General features: G+C 41.9%; 1 protein-coding gene across 4 annotated transcripts in view; it reads left to right on the forward strand.

The window, feature by feature from the left end:
- SPTLC3 (serine palmitoyltransferase long chain base subunit 3) overlaps positions 1 to 17,822 on the forward strand; it is a 132,927-nt gene extending 115,105 nt beyond the window's left edge. Inside the window, exons 11-13 of one of the 4 annotated variants that reach the window (XM_082428602.1) lie at positions 7,562 to 7,697; positions 12,094 to 12,223; positions 17,610 to 17,822. In XM_082428602.1, coding sequence (XP_082284728.1) covers positions 7,562 to 7,697; positions 12,094 to 12,223; positions 17,610 to 17,723 — 380 coding nt within the window. In that variant the 3' untranslated portion in view covers positions 17,724 to 17,822. The other 3 variants (XM_082428601.1, XM_082428604.1, XM_082428605.1) reach the window with 3 other exon arrangements.
- Positions 17,823 to 18,109: the final 287 nt, after the last annotated feature.

An 18,109-nucleotide genomic window follows, 5' to 3' on the forward strand; every position in this document is an offset into this window, starting at 1 on the left:
CAGGTGAAGACCTTGAGCTGCAGAAAGTTGAAATGCCTTGCCCAAGATGGCAGAGAGGATTTTGAACCCAGGAAAACTAGGCTCACGGTCCTTGAGCACTTGACAGAGATGCTGTTGTCATGGAGACAGCTTGGAGGGTGGAGTGGTCCGATCTCCCAGCCACTGAGCCCCTCCCTCAGTTTTTCCCTGCACCCCCTCCCTGAGGCTTCCTCAGTGCATCTCCCGCCCAGCAGACACTTTGAAAGCCAGAGGTTTGAATCATGCACACGCTGCCTCGATGGGGCTTCCTACAGGCTACTTTCATTTGCACTGTTTCTCAGAGCGCTTTCAGGGGACCCCCATTAACCCAATTCCTCAGCCAAGACCTCTCCTTTGCCTTCTTGCCACACTCTTTGCTGAAACACATCTCACCCACTTCTGCTGCCACTCTGGCCTCTTTACGTGTCTGGCCACCTCTGGTTTTCCCCTTATCCTACTCCATGTACTATACACTATAACTTCCTCTTCCTAAACCCCCTCAGAATATGGCATATCCTGTTCGTGATGCTGCCCTGGCTCCCTGGTGCCCACCACCTCTTAGGTTGACATCTGCAGCCCTCTGGGTCTGATTCCACTGATCTTTCTCATGACTGTAAACCAAACGTTCTAGGCAAGGGAGCTAACCATCCCTCCTGGCGCACAAGGTGTTCACTTACCACCTCTAGGTCTTTGCTCCAAACTCCCAGAGCATTTTTTCCACGGGGCGTTCAATTTTCTACCGTCTGTGATTATTACATACTTTTTCTAGGCTATAAGATCCTTGAAAATAATAGACATATTCATCTTTTAATTCTCCCCTGAACACAACAGCCACTCACACGGAAAAGTATGAAATAACATTCTCCCCAAAGTCCTGGGAAATAGATTGTTATCATCCCCATTTAACAGAGCGGTAAATTAAGGCTCAGATACGAGTGACTTCCTCATCTCCATAGAAAAAAGAAAAGGGCAGATGGGAGCTGACACACGGACCTGTTGATGGAGGGGAAAAATGCAAAAGTACTTGGAGACAAATTGCTCTCTGGCGGCTTCAGTTAGAATCAGCCTTATTATCTTCATAGAATCAACAACCACAGTAGTTTATGACTACGAATGGTGGTTCAGAGCTGGGGTGCACACCGCAGTTACCCAGGGGGAGGTTTTGTGAAAGGTCCACACCAGTCCTTCTGGAGCAGAATCTCTGCAGAAGAGGCTTACCTGTGAGTATTCCAGAAAAAAAAATATTCCCAGAAGACTCTGGTGTGTTCCCCTGTTTAAGAATCACCAATTTGCAAGGTTTCCGAAGGCCCCAGCCTTCCAAATTACCCCATTCGATGAGCAAAACTCCATCATTAGAGACTTGCTAAGATACTGCTCTCTACTTAAATGCAAGTTAACGTTAAACCTTATCACTCATTCTGTAAGGATTCAAGAAGCACTACTATGTGACAGGCCAGCTGACTCTGTCTATATCTGTCTTATGGCTCTTCTCATGTGTATATTATCTGATATCTGCTCTCTCTACTGTTAGGTTATTTCTTGCCAAATAGCCCCAGAATTTTTTCATCTTCTCCTCCATCTTAACAGCTGGCTCCTGTACATAGTGAGTGCTTTTCATTTGTGAAATCTATGAATCCATGAATCATGGGGCTCACACCTCATCAGGAATGAGTTTATGAGCTTCTTTCAAGGAGCAGACTTTGATAGACTCTTAGGCACTGCCAATTTCCAGGTCAGCTGTGCAATGCATGAACAGTCTCCCAGTCTTGGTTTCCTCATCTGTGAAGGGGGCCCAAAAGCACAGCTCCTGGCTCATAGTAGGTGCACAAGACATGTCCACTGTCACCTCTCCTTGTGGATTAAGCCCCTGACGGTGTATCTGAGCAGTGGGTGGGGAGGTGGAAACAGGGGCATGAAATCCTGTCGTGTAGACAGCCGTCCACCCCGACGTCCGGCCTGCCCACTCCACTCCTGTGTGCATTCCACAGGGGCAGGACTGAGCAGCCTGGACCGTCCTTGGCACACGTGTATGTGACTATAAAACATGCCGTAACCTTGGAATCCAGACATCAAAAGGGAGAGCTTCAGTGCCTGATAAAAATATGTGTTCCTCTCAGCAAACCACTCCAAACGCTGTCTTCTCCATCCCACTGGGAAGCTTGTCACTGCTAATGTGATTCTTATGATGCTTGCTGCTCTGTAGCCTCTTGATCTTTCCTGAGATCTCTCTGCCCTGAGTGTGTAGGAAACAAAATGTCCTGTCTGGTGTCCAGAGCTTAAAATAACAGACGCTGGGTTCCTGCTGCCACATTGAAACTTTACTCCAAGGTCTCTCCCCGGCACCCCTGCTCCCGCCCCCTCCCCATGCCCAGAGCAGAAGCCTAGTGTGAGCGTCAGACAAAGAAGGGGGAAGGAGGCAAGGGGGCAGGGGTGGGGGGAGGGAGGCCTTCTCAGACCACTGGGGGCACTCTTGAGGATCAAACTGGTTGTTCAGAAAGATCGACTTTTTTTTTTTAAACATCTTTATTGGAGTATAATTGCTTTACAATGGTGTGTTAGTTTCTGCTTTATAACAAAGTGAATCAGTTATACATATACATATGTTCCCATATCTCTTCCCTCTTGCATCTCCCTCCCTCCCACCCTCCCTATCCCACCCCTCTAGGTGGTCACAAAGCACCGAGCTGATCTCCCTGTGCTATGCGGCTGCTTCTTAAGTTGTGAGACATGTTTTAAGGAAAGATTCTTCCTATCTCTAAAGAAGAGAACCGCATTTCCCAAGCGTCACTGCCTAGGAGCATGTTCGAGGTTGCCCAGTCTGTATTCCACACTGGTGAAAGGAGGGCGGTGTGTATTTCTGTATGTGCCTTTTTCAGCCTGGGGAATAATAAAATAAGTCCCCCCCCCACCCCCGTGCCATCTGGGTCTATGCACGTTTCCTCTGTTAGAGAACAAGCTCACAAAGTCTGCAGAAAATAGAGGGTCGTTGGTATTGTCTTGCAAACTCATCAAATCCACCTCTTACACTCAGTCTTACAGGGGGAAATGCCTTTGTCCTCTTTTGCCAGCAGATGATGGTTTGATGGTTTGACAGAGAAGATATTTTCCTTCTTTAGCTTTTGACAGGTCATTCTGGGAGTGTCTACTGTCCACAATTCCTTCTGGCCCTCTGGAGATTGAGTTGACCTGAGCATATTTTTGGAAATGCCACAGATGATTGTTTTTATTTGGGGACGGCATGGCTTTGTAGTGGTGACACTTTGGGTTTTATTTGTTTTCCTTCCCCTGCCCCAGCTGTTTTTGTTTTAATAACATTGGAGAGAAGGTTAAACCTAGTCCACCTCTCAAGTTGGCAGAGCTAGAAATCCAAGTGGGTAGAATGGCAACCTACAGGTCATCTGCCCAGCTGGGTCCATCCCTGATTTTATCCAGCTTCATGAGAGGGGCGAGGTTGACAGTGAGGTTGGTCTCAAGTTGAGTGAGCACTTTGGAGCCGATAACTATCAGAGGAGCAAGTGATCCCACAAACATACCATTGGAGACCTTGAGCACTCAGTAAATGCTGGGATGTCATCTTGCCAAACAAGAGGCTAGGACATATGCCCATCTTTTACTTTCCATGTCCAACCAAGGAGCATGACTCAGCCAAGACACAGTCAGGCACCTAACACAGCCATGCATGACCTTGGGGGTGAGCTGGTAATGGCCATTGCTTCTGAGACATCTGAGTCTCCTTGGCTGCACCTGGTGAAATCCAAAACTCATGCTTGATCTCATTACCAGAGATGCTGATTTCATTGGTCTGGGGTACAGTCTGGGCATGGGATTTTGCCAAGCTCTCCAAATGATTTTGAGGTGCCACTGAGGCTGCCCAGAAATATTGCTAATGGAAAAATGTAACTAACCTTTCAAGTATCTTTTTCCCAGACACAGTACTAAGCATGTTCCTGTATTAACCCTTTATTTCTCCCAATCTTCCTGTGAGATAAGCTTATGTATCTCTAGGTGAAACTGAGGTTTCAAAGCCTTACGTTGTCCAGGTGGAGTTTGGTTCCTAGTCCATTTAACTCCAAAGCTTATTCCTTTTCCAGAGAACCCAGAATACAGCAAAATAAGACACTCGTATAAACTCTCCAGCACTCTACATAAGAGATCAGATCCTTCACTTATTTATCTGTGTGGAGGCTTCCCTGACTTCTATGTATTATAATAGGTGGAAGAAGAATCAGAAACTATTTAATTAGGGACTTTGTGTATTGCAAAGGGAAGGTCACTGCCATGCCCAGTCCCCATGCCATCCTGGCATGGCCATCCCCGTACGAAAGGATAAGTGCTAAAAATTCCCTCTACTTTTATAAAACGCTCTTCAAACAAGGATCTCAAAGCACAACATAATTAATAAAATCACCCACATCCTGTAGGTGAGTAGCGTTTTATATGTACAAATTTCTCTCTGCCCCCAGGCCCTCCAAGAGAAGGAGAATGTTTCCAATTTTCCAGAGTGAGCAATAGAGTAATTGAAAGGAGCTGTGTCTTGGCCAACTCAAAAGACCTCAAGGCATTTATAGTGTCCCTATGTGAGTAAACATGGTGACCACGAAGTGTGTCGTAATGGCTTGTCAGCCATGCTGTGCTAAATGGTTCAAAGAGGGAGAAGACGGGGCAAGAATAAAACATTCAGTTCTCAAGAGTCAGCTGCCCCTGCGATCGATATTCTGATCTGTTTGGTCAACTCTCCAAAGGATCTAGAAGCAGTAAAGTGATGACATTAGCTAGTGATCCAGTTACTTGGGTTAATCAAGGCAGAGAGGACAGACGGGGCCAATTAAGTAGCTGGGCAGCCCAATGATGGATGAGTCATTATGGGCAAGTGCAAAGATAATGCCATTGGGAAAAGCAATTTAAGTCATTCATGCACTTCCAGGCCAGGAAATCCTTCTAGTCTGTGAGGGGGATCATTTAGGAATCATCAGACTCAGCCTGATGAACTCATCTATTCATTGTGCAACTAACAATCAACAGAAGAGCTGAACACACAAGGGGACAAGCCATATGGAATACATTTTGGTAGCTGGGATGTATATCTGTGCCTTCATTTGAATCACCTTCTTTACTTTTGTTGTTTGTTTTTAATTTTATTGGAGTATAGTTGATTTACAATGTTGTGCTAGTTTCAGGTGTACAGCAAAGTGATTCAGTTATACATATATTCATTCTTTTTAGATTTTGTTCTCATATAGGTTATCACAGAATATTGAGTAGAGTTTCCTGTGCTATACAGTAGGTCCTTGTTGGTTATTTTTCTTATATATAGTGGTGTGTGCATGTTCATCCCAAGCTCCTGACTTATTCTTCTCCCCCACGTTTCCTCTTTGGTAACCATAAGTCTGTTTTCAATATCTGTAAGTCTGTTTCTGTTTTGTAAATAAGTTCATTTGTATCTGAATCACCTTCTTTAAAACAAGTCATACTCTAGCCCCTCTTCTGTTTTCCTTTTTTTAAATTAATAATTAAATTTTTTAATTAATAAATTAATTTTTTAATTAATAAATTAAATTTTGTTAACTAATAATTGCTTTGCAATGCTGTGTTAGTTTCTTTTTTTAATTTTTAAAAACATTTTATTATAGAAAACAATAAAACAATAAAATATAAACAAAAATAGCAGTATAATGAACTCTTCTGTATCCATCATCCAGGTTCAACTCATAGTTAATCTTTTTTTTTGTTTGTTTATTTCTGAGATATACATTTTAAAGTAATAACTAGAATTATGACTTATAACATTATACCAGAACATATAAGATTTTTAGAAATTTCATGTAATGTCTGAAACATTTATATTAACATATTTCCATACGAATAACCCAATGAAAGTTTAGTATTAGTTGTTTTGTTTGTTTGTTTGTTTTTATACTGCAGGTTCTTGTTAGTCATCAATTTTATACACATCAGTGTGTACATGTCAATCCCAATCGCCCAATTCAGCACACCACCATCCCCACCCCACCGCACTTTTCCCCCCTTGGTGTCCATATGTCTGTCTTGTGCCTTGGCTTTCTTCTGAATCAACATCATTCTCAAGCAGGTTTCCTCCATGGTGGCAAGGATGTAACTTGAAGATGACCTTGTTTTTACACTTCTTCCTCAGTAGATCTGAAAGACTGGTAGGCCCTGGTTGTGTTCCATCAATGACCCAATTATCAGGGGGGTGGAGTATTCCAATATGCCAGGCCTGGGTCACACAATACCCCTGTAGCCAAGAGGAAAGGTGGAGCCAACTCTACCTGAACATCATGGTCCCCTGGAGGAAGGATGCTGAGCAGGAGATACCCACTGCTCAACCCTTTGTCAAGGCACGGTCTGGGGCCATGTCTCCAAGAAGAAACTAGAAGACCGTGATGACATGTTTACTGAAATTTTTATCCATTTTCCATCTAAAGAGTTACAAACACACCCAGGAGTGATGTTCAAAATATTGAATAACTGGTAGAGTAAGAGTTGATCAGTTTGAATGGATGCCTCACCAATCAGAATGGAGGTCAGCTGTACCAGCAAATACCTGCTGAATGGCAATGCTGCATCAAATGCAAACATTGAACTGATTTCTCAGGGAATTAAATATCCAATCCTATTCAATCTTCCTTATTGAGCAAACACTCTCTAGCTTTGGCTAGTTTACTCACTTACCTGATTAGAGGCAGAACTGAGTAGACAGATATCTTCAGAACTCTTTCTACTCTTCAGTTCCCTTTGGTCATCTCATAATGTGTGTGACCTTCCCACTGGGATACACACTTAAGACAGAAGATAAGCTTTTGAGCTGAAGTACCAATAAATGGGCACATGTACCTTGCTTGACCTTCTGTTGGGGGCCAACCCTGTCATTTTTTCTGTCTGGAGAAAGCAGAGGGCCCCCTCTTCCCTTTCCTCTATTACTCTATCACCACTGAGTGCCTCACAAAATAGTTCCAGTCTCCAATGGATCTATCTGTCCAAGGATATGCTACCCCTTCAAATTCAGATTGGATGAAGTGTTCTTTGATTAGAGACCTAGATGAAGGGTTACTTAATGGGCCAGCTCAAGTTCGCTAAAAAGCTGCAACCAACAAGTGGTATGGGGTGGAGTGTGTGTGTGTGTGTATGTGTGACTTCTTGTCACACTCTCTTCCCCTGAACTAATGTGTCTATGGTACTTAGCAGAATCCACACACAATAGTTGCCTAGTAAATGATAGTTCTCCTTCTTTCTTGCTAGACACCCTTCCTGCTCCCCTACTGCCCTGCAGCCTAGCCTGGCTTTGGTTGCCGGGAGTACCCAGCAGCACCATTCCCCCGGATCCTGCCTTCTAGACTCAGGGCAGATCCCAGGCGTCAGTGCCCACACCTGCTCACCAGGAGATATTTCCCTACCCTACTTTGACCCCCTTCCAACTCTTAATGCAGGACTACAGAAAGACTTAGGAACACTTCCCAAGACAGTCTGACCTTTGCTTCCCTCTTCCAGGTGGGAATTGATGGATTTCATGCCTGTTTCCTTTCAGGGTTGCAGAGAGTACAGCAACTTGCAGAAAACACAAGATACTTCAGACAGAGACTGAGTGAAATGGGATTCATTATCTATGGCAATGAGGAATCTCCCGTTGTTCCCCTGCTCCTTTACATGCCTGCTAAAGTAGCGTGAGTATCCAGCGGACTCCCAGAATAACACGTAAGCTCCAAGGTGATCTGACAGAGATGGTGCTTTTGACACCAGGGGGCTCTTTCAGCATAGGTATTGCTTTGCATTCTGAGCAGGACGCCGAGTTCAGAATTCACTTGTCCAACTTCTCAGAAGCTACCTGCCTGCCCATCATCAAGGCCTTTTCACAGATCTTGTGGGAAGGGAGCCAGGTACTGTGGCCCATCATTTCCAAGCTCTGTGAATTGGGTGGAGTCACTTAACTCAGGCCTCAGCTGTAAATTGATGAAGATCCTGCACTCCCTCCTCCCCCAAGATCTTTCTCAGGGAGAACCTCAAAAGACCATCTCTCCCAACATTCAAAAGCAACATTACCAGGCTCTGTGCTTTCTCCCATTGCACTCTCACGACCATCCTCAAAAGAAGTCACCCTCATGTGTGGGGAAACTGAGGTTGAGAGCAGTTAAATAGCTTCCCAAAGCCATACCGGTCAAGCAGTAGTAAAACCAAGAGGCAAACCCAAACCTAGGCTTACTCCAAAGCTCTTGCTCTTAACAAAAAATGTTAGCACCACTCCTGTAAGCTTATTTGGGGTGGTTTTCCATCGATTGCAACTCTGAGGTTGAGCATTAGTAAAAACTGCATAAAGAGGAAAAATGACTTTTTCTCAGTATGACACAGATGAATTTATACATGAGCCATCTCCAATCTGCTAGACAATAATTAACTCTGTTGTTAAAAGGAAGTTAATTAAACTCCTTTCTAATATAAAATGTTTGTGTATCTGATGAAGCACATGGTAGAAAATAATTCTCAACAAATGCTTATCAGATTCTAGACATCCTGACACTCCTTTAACACAACCCCATTGTTGGAACTTTCTGTTTGATTCTCTTAACAGTCGAAGTAGATGGGGCAGAGTATTAGACATAGTATAGAAAAGAAGTTCTGGGGCTATTAGTTGAAAACTCATGATGGATAGGACAGAGTTATATGTTCCTAAAAGATGGATTTTTTGGAGTACACTTTTGTGTCATTTCACCACAGCAAAATAATAAGCAGTTAAAATGCACACATGAGTTGCCTCATGCACCACAACCGTCCACCACTCAGCCCTTTGTTCATGGATCTGGATCAGGAAATCAATGCCTGGAGTAGCCAAGAAGACAGTGTGCTTCAGTAATGTCATAGGATACTGCTCTGTGCTAATGGCAGGAAGGAGTGACAATGGTGATTCCAAGTGGCAGATAACCCAAAACCCTTTACCATGTGATCTTGGATGACAGGAAAGAAAACCCACGTTTACTCAGAGTTGTTGGGGAAACGGTATGTTCTGACTCCACACGTAGCCCATGCCTATCTAATATTTTATGATTAGCTCAAATGAAGACACCAAAAGTAAACTTGTTTCATTTTAGAGAGTGTCAACACCAGAGGGTGGCGGTAGGGAGTGTGCGGGATACTTCTGACTTTGATGATGGAAGCTGGAATTAGAACCTCAACAGGCTGGGAATATGAGTCCATCCAATGAGAAGAGTCCATGAAGAATAAAAACAAATGCATTTCAACACAAGAATTCAAGTGCAAGATGACAGAATGAAAGAGGGAGTTCCCCTCCTCCTTTATACGCCAGGAGTCCTGACTAGACAAAGCTAATGTGAAAAAGGAGAATTAAACTGAGAGGGAGTTTCCTGGAAAAGTTATGTTCTAAGGTATAATGAGATGTTTGGAATGAAAAAGAAATTTGACTCTGCCTCTTCCTAGCTGGGGGATCTAGGACAAGTTCACCAACCTTCTGAAGCCCCACTTTTCTCATATTGAAAATGGGATAGAATAGGACCTATTTCCTAAGATCATTTGAAGATTAAACAAGATGAAGTCTATCAGCATTTGGCATGTCGTGTCTTACATAGGAGCTACTCAGTGTTGGCTGTTATTAATAATAGTATTAATAATGTATATAAAGCACTTCATATAGTAATTGAGTAAGCACTATTTCTCCAGTGGAAAGTTGAAGGCAGAGAACCTTTTGAAACGGAGTTAATTGGCTAAGCCAGTGTATGAGCACTTGTTTCATTTGCTCATTTAAAAACTTTTGATTTTTATCAAAGAGCTGTGATTTCTCCACATTTCCACCTACCACAGAATGGAGACATTATCTCTAGCCAGGTATCCTTTTGGATAAAGTCCTGTTGCAATTCTACCACTGGAATCTTCTATGGAGTTTAGTATAATGTGATTTCACCCATAAAACATTCACTTAAATAATCAAGAATATATTGTATTTACTATTTGGTACAGGGTTGACATTTTCCATCCTCAGGCCTCATCATACACTTGGAGGATGGTGCTGCAGAAAATGCAGTGATGCTGCATGCAATGCAATGCTAATGTTGTATTATTATTATTCTTATTCACATAGTTTAGTTTCTTTCAGCCCATGACAGCTCTAATTTGCTTTGTGGAATACAAACCCAGAGGCAATCATATACATTAGCTGAAGGAGGCTAGGTTTAGTAGTGTAAGTTTTAAACTTAGAACTGCTCCGGGGAGGCCTCAGGTTAGCCTAATGAATCAACAGTCATATATTTTGCTCTACATTCTTTGGCAAAACTTACTTCCTCTGGTACAAAGAGAAGAGTGCAGACAGTGAAAATGGTCTTTGGGGAGTCCCAAAAACTGGCCCGATCATGGGTCAGGTGGTTTGTACTCTAGCAATAAAAGCACTTGACTTGTTTCTCAGACAATTACGAGCTCTCATCCTGTGCAGTTCCGTGGGCAGCCTTCCATAGGGTGATCAAGAAAAAGAAAGAATGGCTGTTTTCAAGCTTCCTCAGTTAGAAAGCTCCATCTCCTTGTAAACTTCCCAATCCAAATCAAAGGCTGAATCTTGCCATGGCCAAGCCAGGGGGCCAGAGAGGCTGCGTGTTTGGTAGTTCTTGCAATCTCCATCGCTTTCTTTGATAACCTGCGTTCTGCACGAGGAAACCAAAAGGCAGACAGCTAAACGGGAGGAGAATGAAAGACCCCTGCGTCGCGGATTCTTCCTGAGTTATGACTCAAGGTTTCTGTGGTGCTGTCAGCTTCCAGCCTAAAATAAGACACCAGCAACCTCTTAATGCTAAGAACAGATCTGAGACGTTTACCCCGCTTGAGGGCAAAGCATCTTAGTGATTAAGGGTTCCTGCGGGGGGCGACGGAGCACAAAGGGGAAAAGGCTCACTTGGGTGCACATGCCTGTGTCTGACATTGGATCTCAGAGCAAGAAGTTTACAGACTTTGAGAGCTGGGTATTCTAGAATCGTTACTGAGATTAGCTCTGAAATAAAAAGAGGCTAGAAGCAGTTATGGGGAAGGAATCATAGCTTAAAAAGGTTTTACTCAGTATCAAAGAGCTTTGTAATTCTATGACCTACAGCCTCCAGGCTGCTTCTACCGACCAGCCTCTGTGTGCGTGCATTCCTCTCCCTCCCTCCTTCACCATCCCCCCTTAATCCAGCCAATGGGTTTATTATCCCTGAACATACACGTAACAAATGAGGAGACCCTTGCTATTTCCTATCTTTGGCTTGATGGAAAATAAAATCTTTGTCTCTGGAGAGATAACATGGCTTGGGGTTGGCTCCTGCAGACCCTCTGATCCTGATCCTGAAATTATAGTCACAAAGTAGAGGCTTCTTAAAATTTCCACTCTGCATTATCAGTATTAAGTTTTTAAAGCATATAGGTTTGCATCTAACATGTTCTTTCTTCAGGTAATCGCATTGAGTAATGGTTTTTATTCCTTAAGAACCCTGCAGACAAAAGATTTTACATATGTGCAGACTTGTTAAACCAGGGTCACGTGCACCAGCATTTTCTGCTCAATGTCGAAGACTCTGTACACGTGGCTGTCTAATGAGTGTGCCATACCCCGCAATATACACACTCAGTTATGGGTACCATCAAGTGACTGGCTGCCACATTTCCTTATCGGTTGTATCTGAGAGAAGTTTCATTACTTCAGTCATCTTCTACTTACTTTTTAAAAGTAGGGACTTCCCTGTTGGTCCAGTGGGTAAGACTCTGTGCTCCCAATGCAGGGGGCCGGGGTTCAGCCCTGGTCGGGGAATTATTGGGGTGGCCAAAAAATTCGTTCGGGTTTCTCCATTATATCTTACGGAAAAACCCTAAAGAATTTTTTGGCCAACCCAATAGATCCCGCATGCCACAACTAAGAAGCCTGCATGCTGCAACTAAAGATCCCACATGCCGCAACTAAGACCCAGTGCAGCCAAAATAAATATAAATTAAAAAAAAAAAAGTCAATTAGCCACATTCCTTTTTTTTTTCTTTTTTTTTTGCAGTATAATTTTGTCATCTCTCAGTTAATCTCCTTTTTAACATTTCCCTTAGGGCTTTTGCAAGGCATCTATTAAAGAGAAAAATCGGCGTGGTGGTCGTTGGATTTCCAGCTACTCCCCTTGCAGAAGCCCGGGCTCGGTTCTGTGTTTCAGCAGCACATACCCGGGAGATGTTAGACGCAGTAAGTACTCCACAGCCCAGCAGAAGCGACAGGATGGGGTCCTCGGATTCCGAGCACGTTCTTTTACTGAGCTCGCTTGGGTTTCCCTGGGTTTCTCTTGGATGGTTTAAGAATACAACACTAATAACACTCACTGCTTAAAAAAAAAAAAAAAAAAAAAAAAGGGTATCCTAACAATGTCCAACAATGTGATCAACTCAGCAGATAGAAAAGAAAATCAGCTCAGTGAAGACTTGAGTCAAGTCGGTGTTTTGGTTTCATAGCAAAGACCCACTGAGTAGCCAGACATCCTGCTCTTTGCTTGTTCTTAAATGCGGACTCTGATCTCACGTGCTATTTCAGCAGTAACTGCCTGCAACCTGGCACTGCTCCTAGCCACCACGTCCATCATAAGAAACTATGACCCAAATAAGCCACATGTTGGGAAACCAACAACAAAGACAGATCTATCATATAAGCTCATCCTACGTGAGGTGTAAAGGATTTCAAAACCACATTTCATTGCCCTTGGATTTCGATCTCTGTGTGAATGAGTAATATCAGAGAACCAAGCCAGGTCAGTCAGTTTAGGGTTGATGAAACCGTCTCATAAAATCAATGCAGTTTAGCAAACACTATCAGGTGTCTGCTCTATGCAAAACCCTGGGGCAAAAAGTCTAAGAGAACATACTATAAATAAGCACTTCATAATAATATCAGACAGAATAAATTCATCTCGAAAAAGAAATATAGACAACTGCATGAGGGTGGAGTGGGTTATTATATATGGAGCTATTTGAACAAAACAAGAGACGACAAGGTCAAGGGCAACGGAAACAAAAGAAATGGGTCTAGGAATAGACGTTATGCATGCATGAAGCTGCCAAGACTTGGCAAATATTGGATGCAGGGCACATATGGGGCGAGGGAATCAAGAATAATCCGAGGTCTCTAGCCCTCTAGCAAATAAAGAACGGCAAAACTAAGCACATATATGAGATAAGGTATATGGCAAGGAACAGCATAACATCAACAGGACTGAGGGAATAAAATGAGCTCACTTCTAGACATGTTGGGATTACAAGTCTATGGGCCATCTGTGAAAAAGCAAACTATTATATATAGGATGGATAAACATCAAGGTCCTACTGTATAGCACAGGGAACTATATTCAATATCCTGTGACAAACCATAATGGAAAAGAATATGAAAAAGAATATGTGTGTGTGTGTGTGTGTGTGTGTGTGTGTGTGTAACTGAGTCATTTATACTTCGATAAAATTTAAAGAAAATAAAATCCAATTCTGGAGCTTAGGAGAGTATGCAAGGCTGGAGCTGCTGTAATCTGAGGAACTAAGGGATCATTAAAGTCAATGGTAGAAGATATAATTGTCCAAATATAAGTGAACGGGCCAAGCGCAGACTCCCTCTACAACCCTGGTTGGATATAGGAATCACAGATGGGGAAATGGGCTTAGATGGAGCTAGATCAATTGGAAAAGTCATGAGCTAGTGTAGTGTTCAACACAGTAAACAGGAAAAAGCTTCAAGGAGGGGGAGGATCAAATGTCCCTGCGATTTTTTAGATTCCACGTGTAAGCGATACCATATGACATTTGTCTTTCTTGTCTGACTTACTTCACTCAGTATGACAATCTCTAGGTCCATCCATGTCACTGAAGATGGCATTATTTTGTTCTTTTTTATGGCTAAGTAATATTCTATTGATGAACCTATTTACAAAACAGAAATAGAGTCACAGATGTAGAAAACAAACTTATGGTTACCAAGGGGAAAAGTGGGGGGAGGGATAAATTGGGAGATTGGGATTGACATATACACACTACTATATATAAAATATATAACTAATAAGAACCTACTGTATAGGACAGGGAACTTTACTCAATACTCTGTAACGACCTATATGAGAATAGAATCTAAAAAAGAGTGGATATATGTACATGTATAACTGATTCACTTTGCTGTACACCTGAAACAAACATAACATTATAAATCAACTATACTCCGATAAAAATTAATTTTTAAATATGTCTCTACAAAACAGCAGAACATCCAAGTGGGGTGAGAGATGAGAAGAAACCATTGGCTTAGCAGTTAGTTAATAGGATCTTGCTGATGCTCAGAACAGAGAGTTTTAGGGGAGTGCAGGGAACAGAAATAAGAATACAAAGAATTAAAAAATGAAAGGGATACTTTGAGCTCGAATTACACACACACACAGACACACACACGGGTTCATATCTTTCTGCGTCACCATTGTATTCTAGGACTTAAACCAATGTACAGAACATAGTAGGTACACAATAACAATTTATTAGATAACACATTAATAACTGAGCTAACTCTAGATTTTGAGATGATGGGAGAACTTTGCTGTTTTTGTTCCATATATTGTCCAGACTCTCTAAAATGAGTATATTTTAGAGAATATTAATTTTAACAAATTGTTTCTTCTAAATGTAATGAGTGGGTGGTAAGAAATGGTAGGCAAGTCTTTTGAGAAGCGTGTAAAGGCAAGAAAAATAGGTTTAGAAAAAGCCCTTGAAAGTGGGGGAAGATTGAGCATGTTTACACATCAAGGGAAAAGGGAGTGAAGAGAGGAGCACTGCAGACATGGGGAGAAGAGGATGTGCCCAGAAGCAAGTTCCAGAGATGGCAGGAGGGGATGGACAGCTTGGGTCGATCTGTATCTTTTTTCTGATCCAAACGGCATGGAGGCACTCATGAATACCCTGTTCAATAGATATCAGACCTTGTGATTGTTTTCATGAGTTAATTCCTGCGGAATACTTGGTTTGGAAGGAGCACGGAAACCTCATCTAGACAAATGCCTCTAAACTTTTGAGATCATCAAATCAATACAAAATTTTGAGCAAGTTTCTTACTATAAGAGAAGTGAAAAATGACCCCTTGAACAGTCAGGGCATTAAGGTAGCAACTGAACATAAATGACGGTCGCAGAAAATATACAATATTAGAGAAGTCTATTCAGTGACCATGTTTGGAACAAGACAAGAAGGAGGCCACTTTACAAACACAAAATGACTTAAAAGGTCCCTCTTCTAACATGAGTGGCAGCTGCTCCTTTACCAAGGCCAGCTCTAGCCTTGCTATAATCCTCCCGCCTTCTAGATAAGAAGTCTACATATAAACAACACTGAGCTGCTCCAGCTTCTCGACAGCATCCAAGCCAGAACTGGTCCCTGCTTCCTTAGAATCATCTCGTGCACAAGTCCAGATGTGATACGTAGCCCTTCCCAACTCCCTGTTACGAAGATGGTTCTTCTGGAGTGCGTATTCCCTGCTACAGCAAGCTGAATAAACCCGACTTTGTTTGAGTACTGTTGTGTTTCAGGTAGTTGATTAATGGGCCTCAACATAAATCCATTTAGAAATAATACATGCATTACCCATATATTATGTACATTTTAAAACAGACACAAAAAAAGAAGTTAAAAAGGTTGAGATACCACCTCACACCTGTCAGAATGGCTATCATCAAAAAGAACACAAATTACAAATGTTGGCAAGGATGTGGAGAAAAGGGAACCCTCGTACACTGTGGGTGGGAATGTATATTGATGCAGCCACTGTGGAAAACAGTATGGAGGTTTCTCAAAAAACTAAAAATAGAACTGCCCTATGATCCAGCAATTCCATCCCTGGGTATATATATGAAAAAAACAAAAACACTAATTCAAAAAGATACATGCATCCCAATGTTCATAGCAGTGTTACTTACAATACCCAAGATATGGAAGCAACTTAAGTGTCCATCAATAGATGACTGGGTAAAGAAGATGTGGTATGTATTTGCAATGGAATATAACTCAACCATAAAAAAGAATGAAATTTTGCCATTTGCAGCAACATGGATGGACTTGGAGGGCATTATGCTAAGTAAAATAAGTCAGACAGAGAAAGACAAGTACTGTATGACATTGCTTATGTGTGGAATATAAAAAATACAACAAACCAGTGAATATAATAAAAAAGAAGCAGACACAGACATAGAGAGCAAACTACTTGTTACCAGTGGGGAGAGTGGGAGGGGTAACATAAGGGTTGGGGAGCAAGAGGCACAAACTATTGGGTATAAGATAGGCTCAAGGATGTACTGTACACAACACAAGGAATATAGCTGATACTTTGTAATAACTGTAAATGGAAAGTAACCTTTAAAATTGTACCAAAAAATAAAAAACATTTTTTTAAAAAAAGGTTGAGATTAAAATGAATCAAAATTCTATCTTTTCCTCCCACATCCTTCATGAATTGTGGTACTTCTCCCCCAGGTGTGTGGGCCCTTCACTTTCAAAGCCACAGAGCTACTCCATCCCCCACCTTCAGGAAAAGCAACAGAAACTATCCCAGATTGATGCCACTTAAAATGTAAAGCCTGATACTTTTTCCTAGGGCTTATATTTGGTATAAAAATTAAGAAAATAAATTGAAGTAAAAAGAAAAATTTAATCACCCATAATCCTACCACCCAGAAATAAACTATTCTTAACATCTTGGTAGGGATCTTAACTAATGTCAGTTTGGAAGATTTCCCAACAGAGAAAATCCCTAAGCCCCATGAGTCATTCATTCTGATGGTAACGATTCTCACTTTACCTTTTTCAAAACATTGGACTCTAATATCGTTTCCCTTTTCTTTTGACTGGTTGAGAAAAACAGGCCCAAAAGGTTAAAAAGGCATGCCCAATTCAGTAGGATTAGTGACAGACTGGAAGGAAAAACTTACGTTTTGTATATTCTGGATCTCCGTTGTTTCATTTGTAAAACTGGGGATACATTTACCTGCCTGGATTGAGAGAATTGAAACAGATGAGTTCTTGATCTCTTGTGGTTTTAAATTCTATTATTCTATGGAGCATAGAGATGAGTATTTAAAAGTTGGGGGTGGGAGGAGGGGGGCAGCGGAAGAATGGGAGAGAGAGGAGGATCCTAATTAGCTCCCATAATGTTCCATTTTCTTCCTGGCCAGGTTGGTTTGCTGTGTCATGAAGAATTAATGCAAACTTAATCTGCAAAGTTTTCTTTTTCTTCCACAAGTTTATATATGTCATTAAACTTTAAAATAAATACTTCAAGGGTAAGCACGGATCAGATGATTTTATTCCTCTCCTCACACCCCCAAAATAAACTAAAGATTCGTAATGTGGAGTTAGACTATTAAAGAGTATGAAAATAAAATGCATTAGCCTCTAACATTCCTCTAGGGCTGGCTTTTGAACCACAGCTTAATGATTTGGATCTTTCTCCTTTTCTTTAAAATCGAATAAGCTGGGAAAAGAAGAGTGTGGTTCTCTGTGAGACCCCCAGAGAGCAAGGCCACTTGGGGGTTTAAAAAGAACTGATGGAAGGAATCTCTTTGCAGGTTTTGGAAGCCCTGGATGAGATGGGTGACCTCCTGCATGTGAAATATTCCCGGAACAGGAAGTCAGCACGCCCCGAACTCTACGACGAGACGAGCTTTGAACTTGAGGATTGAGTTTCCTGGACCTGAATGGAGCCTAAAGACTTTGCCAGAAAGACCTCCCTCCTTGCCTCCAAAGAAATATAAATAGATTTCTTCTCCTTTCTAAGGACAGTTTTGGTTTCCAAACCAATTTCATTGAGCCAAGGGAGACACGATTGTTGTGCTTTTAACGTCTCTGCAGAGACAAAACTATGGTTCCAGAGTTTAATTTTCTCTTCCCCCAAGTATCCTGCTGCAAATACACACATGCACTTCTCAGAATATTTTTAATAGCAAAGAGCCTGTATTTTAGTTGCTACCATGCAGCCTCTTTGGTCCAGACTCTTTCAGGAGTTCCAACCAAACAAGAGGGTTTTGACTTTTTAGTTCAGTAGATCTCATTATGTGTTTGCTAATTT

Source organism: Balaenoptera physalus (assembly GCF_965194825.1).
Source record: "Balaenoptera physalus genome assembly, chromosome: 16".
In the NCBI taxonomy this organism is placed as follows: Eukaryota; Metazoa; Chordata; class Mammalia; order Artiodactyla; family Balaenopteridae; genus Balaenoptera; species Balaenoptera physalus.